General features: G+C 48.0%; 1 protein-coding gene across 3 annotated transcripts in view; it reads left to right on the forward strand.

Annotated features, from left to right (window-relative positions):
- Positions 1–6,825, forward strand: part of CNNM1 (cyclin and CBS domain divalent metal cation transport mediator 1) — a 51,607-nt gene extending 44,782 nt beyond the window's left edge. For 2 of the 3 annotated variants that reach the window (XM_059661021.1, XM_059661023.1), the window contains 4 exons: positions 1,482–1,662; positions 1,812–1,961; positions 3,624–3,725; positions 4,430–6,825. In XM_059661021.1, the coding sequence (XP_059517004.1) occupies positions 1,482–1,662; positions 1,812–1,961; positions 3,624–3,725; positions 4,430–4,509 (513 nt within the window). In that variant the 3' untranslated portion in view covers positions 4,510–6,825. The remainder of the gene's footprint in view (positions 1–1,481; positions 1,663–1,811; positions 1,962–3,623; positions 3,726–4,429) is intronic. The other variant, XM_059661022.1, reaches the window with a different exon arrangement.
- Positions 6,826–8,280: the final 1,455 nt, after the last annotated feature.

Consider the following 8,280-nt stretch of genomic DNA (forward strand, 5'->3'; position numbering starts at 1 on the left):
TTCCTGGTCATAAAAGCAAAAGAGCAGAAACAGTGGATCTTTAAGTTCCCATCATAATTCACCTAGAGAAAGGAGCTTCTTTCTGGCAATAATTTCTTGAAGGATAGAACTATAGAAGGCTTCAAAAAACACACACATATTGGCTTCATCTGCAGTTTTGCCAGAGTTCATGTTCTTCACATGGAGGTTTCTTATTTCAGCCTTTGACACAAGCTGGGGGTCTCGTTCTTGCCAAGTCCCCACTGACTGACCCTTAGGAAGAGGACTCTTGGCAATAGTATAAGCCTGTGTGTGCCGCGCCTGCACAGCCAGGTTCAGTGAGCCTGAGAGGAGGCGGTGAAGGATTGAGGAAGAGAAGAAAGCTGGGTCTGGGTGGGACGCTGTCCTCTCTGATGGAGAGCTAGCGACAGTGCCACGGCCTGCAAGCCGAGTCTTTATTTTTATAACCAGTTTCCACGAGGCAAAGTAAGGGCGTGGTTACAACATTCTCATTCTCGTGGGTTTCAAATCTACTCAATTACATGCACCTGCTCAAGCTTTGTTTACTTGCTGCACCTCCCACAGCCTATATCACTTCGCCACGTGGGACCACAGGTTTGGACCATAGGTTCAAGCTTACAACTATAGTCTTTGGCTGTAATTGTGCTGGGATTTGCACGTGGCTTTTGCCACGAGAGGATCATGCCCTCTCATTAGTCCCAGGCTTGAACTTGTCCAAATGCTGTAGCCGCTCTCCACACCTGTGTTTTAAACCTCTCTGTGGGCAACCACCCTGCTAACTGAAGATGCCCTCTATCCTCTCCAGGGTCTCAAGTAAAGACTTAGCTCCTCCAGGAGCACTTTAAGAGTCCAGAGCCAGTACTCAATTGGTTGGGCGTTGTCCCAGGCAGTGAAAAGTTGCCGGTTCAATTCCCGGTCAGGGCACATGCCTAGGTTGCTTGGCTTAATCCCCAGATGGGGGCATGTAGAGGGAAGCCGATTGACGTTTCACTCTCACATCAATGTTTCTCTCTCTTTCCTTCTCCCTTCCTCTCTCTCTAAAAGTCAATAAAAAAAAATCTTTTTAGAAAAAAACAAAGATATAAGCATAACCAATGGAAACAGACAGTATGGGGGTGAGGGCATGTGCTGGGGGGTGGGAGTGGCTGGGGAGAGCTCAATGGGGCGGGGGAGGAGACATATTTAATACTTTAAAGAATAAAGAATTTAAATTTTTAAAAAATAAAAAATAAAACAAGAGTCCAGAGCAAATAAAAACGACAGTGAGAACTCTGGTGGCAAACAAACAAAGGGTCCTCTCATTGTCTTCAACTCCTTGCCTGGTCCAGCTTGGGTAAGGCCCCTAGTTCATGGATCCCAGGTCACGGAGGCCTGGGCTCCAAAGCACCCAGGTGAGGCTGCGTCTGAGCTTGGGCCACATCTATGGAATGATCTGCCCAGCGTCTCCTGAGCTTCTGCCCCTCTCTGCCTCTTCCTCCCAGATCACACGGCAGCAGTACCAGAATGCACTCACCGCCTGCCACATGGACAACTCACCCCAGTCCCCCGACATGGAGGCCTTCACTGACGGAGACTCCACCAAGGCCCCCACGACCAGGGGCACACCCCAGACCCCCAAGGATGACCCTGCTGTCATCCTAAACAACAGGAACAGCCTTCCATGTAAGTCAGTCAGGCGGATGGGCCGGGCTGCCTTGAGGTGAGGACAGCCCTGCCTTCCTCCTCATGGCTGTCCCGAGCTGCCATCTTGTCCTCATGGAGCCCGGGTCTTCTTCAAAGCAGAGAGGTGACACACATGCTGTTCTCCCCAGGCAGCCGCTCCGATGGGCTGAGAAGCCCCGGCGAGGTCGTGTACCTGAGGATGGAGGAGATGGGCTTCACCCAGGAGGATATGACAGACTTCCAGGAGCACAGCACACAGCAGCTCTCGGTGTCTCCTGCAGCCATTCCCACAAGAGCAGGTCCGGGAGGGAAACTGGGCCCCAGGAGCCAGGGGGGCTTCACCACAGGGCACTGGGTGAGGGGAGCCTGGGATCCCAGCCCCCGTGTAAAATGTCCCGCCTCCTTACGCCTCCTAACGTCTACTGGGCAGCTACCGTGCATCAGACCCTGGAAGACAGTGTGTTTGGAACTAGGCTTCCACCTGGGTTCAGAGCCTGGCTCCTTCACTTAGGACAGTGGTTCTCAACCTTGGCTGCACATTAGAATCACCTGGGAATCTTTTTTTAAAATCCTGATTTCTGGGCCTCATCATTAGTAACAAAGAAACAATTTCCGGAGGATGAGGCCCAGAAATTAGGATTTTAAAAAGATTCCCAGGTGATTCTAAAGTGCAGCCAAGGTTGAGAACCACTGACTTAGGAGCTATGCAATTTGGGGCAAGTTACTTTATCTGAAGATTCGGTTTTCTTGTCTTAATAGGTACATTTCCTTATGTTAATAGATACAAATCGCAGTAACTAGCTCATAAAGTAGCTTTGAGCGTTGATGAGATAACACATACAGAGGGTACCTTCCAGTGCTTGGTGCCATGATCTCTAAATAGTGCATAGTTATTGTTAGGGCTACTTTCCAGATTAGGACGTTGAAGTCAGCCATCACTCTCACTGGCAGGGCTCTTCCCTTCCTTTGAGGCCCAGGGACCAGATGTAATCTGTAGGAGCTGTTCTAACACCGTAAGTCTGAGACCGTATCACCTCCCTCTGAGACACTGGAGGCCTCTGTCTTGATGGTGGTGGTGCTCCGAGCTCCCAGAGTCCCAGCAGTCCTAAGGTCCTTCTGTTCTTGCCTAAGATATGCTTGCCCGAGATACGTTTGAACTTGTAGCTAACGCAGAAAATCTGGGACATACATAATTACTGTTCCAGGACCTAAATTTAGGACTGATGCTCTTTTTCTCCCACCCACACTGAATTTAGTAGCTAAAACATGTACCGAGAAATTGTACCAAAAGAATAAGAATGGAGGAGATGGGATAGTCTTTGGAGATTATCTAACCCATCCTCCTCTATGGCACATGAGGACCCTGAGACCTGGAGAAGGGAGATGACTTGCCCCATCGATATGCTGCATTAGAAGCGGACTCAGCCTCCTGGCTTAGGGTGCAGTGCCATTTCCAGCACATCATTTTGCCTCCCAGGTTAGGTTCTTCCTGCATTGGCACTAAGAGCTGGGCTCCTTCCTGGCTCTGAGATTCTAGGGCTTTCTGAATTCTCACCGGGTTCAGTGGGAGAAGACCTGGCATGTGCTTAATTGTTACTGAGCCCTGTGGTTTTCCAGGATCTGTACAAATAGAGGAAGGACACATCACCACCTGTCCTCAAATGTGCTTTTTGTGCGGCAAAAAATGCTGAGTAGAGAACATCTTGTTCCCTTCTCTCTCCTGCCAAACAGGGTTTGAGTAGTTAATTCCCACTCTTGTTCTCTGTCTCTTTGTTCCTTTTGTGGCACTAAAGTGCCCCTTGCTAAAGGCTCCCTGGGCATCCCTCCCTTGTTGGAGCCACTGCTGCCTTAGCACGGGTGCTGCACTCTCACCTGCTAAGAAATGTCAGCCAGAATCATCCCACCTTGGTCCCTGGGTATGCACATTGGAAACACTTGTGTTCTTTCTTCTTTCCTTTCAGCATCAGATAGTGAATGTTGTAATATCAACCTGGATACAGAGACCAGTCCCTGCAGTAGTGACTTTGAGGAAACCATGGGCAAGAGGCTGCTGAGAACCTTGAGTGAGTATCTCCTCACCCAGACGAAAGCCACCTACCAGCTGGGTAGTAGAAAAAGCATGTTAGGCTCTTCCTCATGGAGGAGGAACCAGTGACTCCTTTTGGGAACCCTAGTGAGGTACAGTCGGGGGAATCCATCATAGGCCCTGGGCTGTTATTGCATCCTTGATAATTGGGGATCAGAGGATGAGAAAGGCATGATCCCCAGGCATTACATGGGCCTTACTCGGTTCCCTCCAGGAAATCTCCATTCCATTGGCACTAGCCTGGGTTTGTGGCTTTGTAGAGCTGTCATCTCAGGGGAAAGGTGCATCCTAGTCCTTCAAGATGTAAATATGCTGCCTGGCTGGTGTGGCTCAATGGTTGACCTATGAACCAGGACAGGAGGTCACGGTTCAATTCTTGGTCAGGACATATGCCTGGGTTGTGGGCCCGATCCCTAGTGTGGGGCTTGCAGGAGGCAGCCAATCAATGATTCCCTCATCATTGATATTTCTATCTCTCTCTTCCTTCATCTCTGAAATCAATAAAAATATATTTTTTGAAAAATGTAAATATGCTGATAGCAGCAGCAGGTTACAATGCAGATTGCTTCCTGCCAAACTGTCTCCATTTCTGCTTCTATTTTGAAGAGAGCTTGGACCACCAAGGGAGTATGAATGTCCTCTGAGTCCTACAGATGGATCCTTACAAACTGTGTTTTTCAGGTGGTCGAAAAAGGAAGAGGTCACCCGATGGAGAGAGAGCCTCTGAGGAGAACTCCAATTTAACACCTCTCATCACATGATGGGCAGACAACTTTTGCTGGGTGTGTGACATTCCAGAGCTTTGGGGGAGAACCCACCCTGCTGTCATCTGCTTCTCCCCAAGGCCTCCCACAGGTGACAGAGCATTCTGCTTCCCTCACCACCTCTTCACCCCTGTCAGTTTAGCAGACTTTCCCTCATCGCCTCCAGTTGGACTCAGAGCCTGCAGTGGCCAAGATGGAAGGAGGTGCCTCGAGTGGAACATGCTAGAAATGGCCTCGTCCACAGCACAGCCTGGGACTGGAGAAGACATGACTCCAGGCTGGCAATACCACTCTGGGACCCCTAATGCCCTTTTTGTTCTTTGAGATCCCCTGATGCCATATTTCATGCGTAGCTTAGCTCAGAAGGTGCTGCTGACAGGCACAGCGGAGGCTGGAGCAGCAAGCGTGACGGTGTGTTCAGAAGATGCACCAAGAATTCCTCCAGAACTTCAGGGCAGCTGGACTCAGCCATGTGGGCATGACATTACAATACAGAAAACTGTTGGTGACCAGTTTCCTGTTAGATAAGGGCTCCAGCAGCCTGGGAACTGGGTCTCAGCTGGAGTGGAAAGAATGCCAGATGGAACCTCAAGTCACTGATTTTCCCAGGGACACATCTGCTTTGGCTCCCAATCAGCAGTTACCAATCCATCAATAAATCTGCTCTGGGAGAGGAGGAACCGGGAACAAAGAGACCCAATTGGGAGCCAGAGATGGAGCTTCAGGTTTTAAGTTCAAATCAAAGCAAATATATATTTTCCCATATATATGTGTGTGTATATATGGAAAAATTCTAAGCTGTTGAAGCAAGTTTAGCCATGACAAACCAAAGAGTGCCCACGTCAGCCAAGAAGGATGCAAGCTCTCATGGGACTTCAGTGTGCGTTACACAGGAACATTGAAGAGTCACTCCTCTTTTTCATCCACTCCCCCCACCCCTACCCCTTACTGCACCCCCAGCAAGTTAGCCATGTGTACTTCATTCCAAGAACATAATAGATTTCTGCCATTTCACTTGGATGTGGGGGCAGCTGCAATTCCAAGCATAACCATCAGATGGCAGGATGACTGCACGTACCTACTTGAATAAAAAAGTTCTGATCGGGACACAGAGCCAGCCTTAGGGAAAATGTGGAAGTGAAGGTCTTTGGGACCCCAAGTCCCTTCCTGATCTATCGCCCTGATCCAGTGCTGCCTGCTGAATCTCCAAACCATTCCCTAACTTTTCCCTGGGGTGGGGCACCAGGCGTACCTCCCCTTCCTCCACAACCATTACTCCTATTGCCCCACACCCATTCAGTCAGTAATCACATGATGGTTCCTCTGGGTTATTTGCAGCTTATCCATAGGAACCTTTAACTCAGGGGTTCTTAACTTGGGGGTCCATCACCCCAGGGGGTCCACTGGTTGGACTTCATAGGGTCTATGAAACCCCTAACACTAGGAATTTAGTATCTGTGTTCTTATGCCTGTTTTCCAGAGGGCTAAAGCTTTCATAGATCCTCAAAGGTCCTGGATCCACAAAGGGTTAAAACCTATTTTAACGGAAAGTGGAGCTTTCAGCCCAAAGTTTCTGCAATGCACAGTGAAGTGAGCACTGGCAGTTTGAGACAGATTTTTAATTGTAAGTGGTCTTCGCAAGTGTCCTTGAAATTGATGGGGGGAGCTGGCACCCACCGAGAAGTGGAAATCCTCAGAAATTCTTGGCACAACCTAGGCTGTTGTACAGCCTACACCCCACATAACTTCATCCCCTCTCCCCCTCCGAACCGGAGCAGGTGTTGCAGACAGGAGGGCCACGGCGTGTGGAAGTAAAGACTTTCCAGCTGGTGATGCCTTTTCCAGCAGCGTATTAGCAATGTATTACTGACTTCACATCCTTTGCCTGGCTCTGCCTGAGGCTCAGTAGTGCATGACTTCTAGATAGTTCCAAGGCTACCACCTGCCCCCAACACCTACTCTTGCCTGGTAGGAATAGCAAAGTGTCACCCCCTCACTCCGCCCTGTGCTGGGTGCCTCAGACCCAAACCAGGGGACTGAGTTTCAAGTAAGAACTGTTATGCAGTCTTCTTGCATTACCACTTAGGCCACAGGGCTCAGGCCACTGCTGTTGTGTTACCTCCATCCCTTTGCAGAATCCCTAAGGAGCCTGTAACCACTCTCATTCCTATTCCCCAACCCCACTCTCCCCAATTTTCTTCAGGTTACAAAAAGTTAAAAAAAAAAAAATACTTTAATTTTAAAATAAAGCATTTATGAAGACTTAATGAATTGTAAATAATTTTTCAATAAAATGAAAATGCTTTCCTGGAATGTGACTGGTTTCCTTGCCCTGAATCTGGGAGTTCTGAAGTGTGTTCATTTGAGATGCAGGTTGGGTGGAGCTCACCTGTGATTACCTCACGGGGCCCACCTGCCTGAAGAGGCTTGGCTCTGAAGGCCAGGTGTGAGGCTGCGGTCAAGGTTACAGGAAGGCTCCAGTGCTGTACTTTGGGAAGACAGATAGGTAAGATTCTGCAGAAACAAATGCCAGAAATGGAAATAAAACTCAAATGAGAAGCTAGAGTGTGACTGAGAACAAAGAAGCACTAAGACAATAATTATTTGTGGAACCCATGTGATGCATGAGGCACTGGTGGGTGCCTTCCAAGCTCAAGATCTTTCTTGGGAGGAACACAAAGAGTTGGGGTGGGGGGAAGGGAGGAGCTTCACAAGGAAAAGCAAAAACTAGGAATAACAACTGCTACTTCAGATATTTGTAAAGTCATCAATTAGAAGTGCCAGTGGACTTGGTATCTGTGGTTTAAAAGAAGCGAGTAAGGGAACCAGGGGAGTAGGACAGACAAAGACCAAAATCTGAATCAAGGTAAATGATCTCTTTAAGGTACTCCATCAATAGAATGGGATGCTTCACCAAGTAGTGAAAGAACCTGCCGCTCTCCCGCCCCACCCCCCCCCCTAAAAATGAACAGCTCAGGGACAATATGGCAGAGACTATAGCTCTGAGAGAGGCTGGAGTTAATGAATTCTAAGACACCAATCAGCCCTCAACACTAGGATTTTATATCAACTCAAAAGCACGTTAGAAATGGGCAGATCCTGTTAAAATAACTAGAATTATCTTTCAATATTTTCAAACTCAAGACTCAAATTCTACAGAACTGTATGGGGAGAGTTCCTTGGACTCTCTGGAAAATGTGATCTATGTTCAAGTGGCTCTAATTGACTAGAAGGTGCTCCACTGCATTGGGCGGGGCTGTGATCTAGAATCACCCTGAGTTATGTCAACCCTTCTAGGAATCCATGAAGTCCAAGGTCTTAAGTGATATAAGACAGCTGGCCTCTGAAGGACAAGTCCAGAAAACTGGCAAAGAGCTGGGGTGCAAAGCGTTCACCAATGGTAAGCCTGTTACAAGAACACATTAGGTTTTCTTTAGCAACTAGTACATCCCTTTATAGCATTCTTTTTTTTAATATATATTTTTATTGATTTCAGAAAGAAAGAGGGAGAGAAACATTGATGAGAGAGAATCATTGACTACCTCCTGCATACCGTCTACTGGGGATCAAGCCCACAACTGGGCATGTGTCCGTGACCAGAATCGAACCCGGGACCATTCAGTCCGCAAGAAAACCCAATATCCACTGAGCCAAACTGGCTAGGGCTCTATAGCATTCTTTTTTTATATATATTTTATTGATTTTTTACAGAGAGGAAGGGAGAGACACAGAAAGTTAGAAACATCGATGAGAGAGAAGCATTGATCA

The sequence above is a fragment of the Myotis daubentonii genome, chromosome 13, assembly GCF_963259705.1.
Source record: "Myotis daubentonii chromosome 13, mMyoDau2.1, whole genome shotgun sequence".
NCBI lineage: Eukaryota > Metazoa > Chordata > Mammalia > Chiroptera > Vespertilionidae > Myotis > Myotis daubentonii.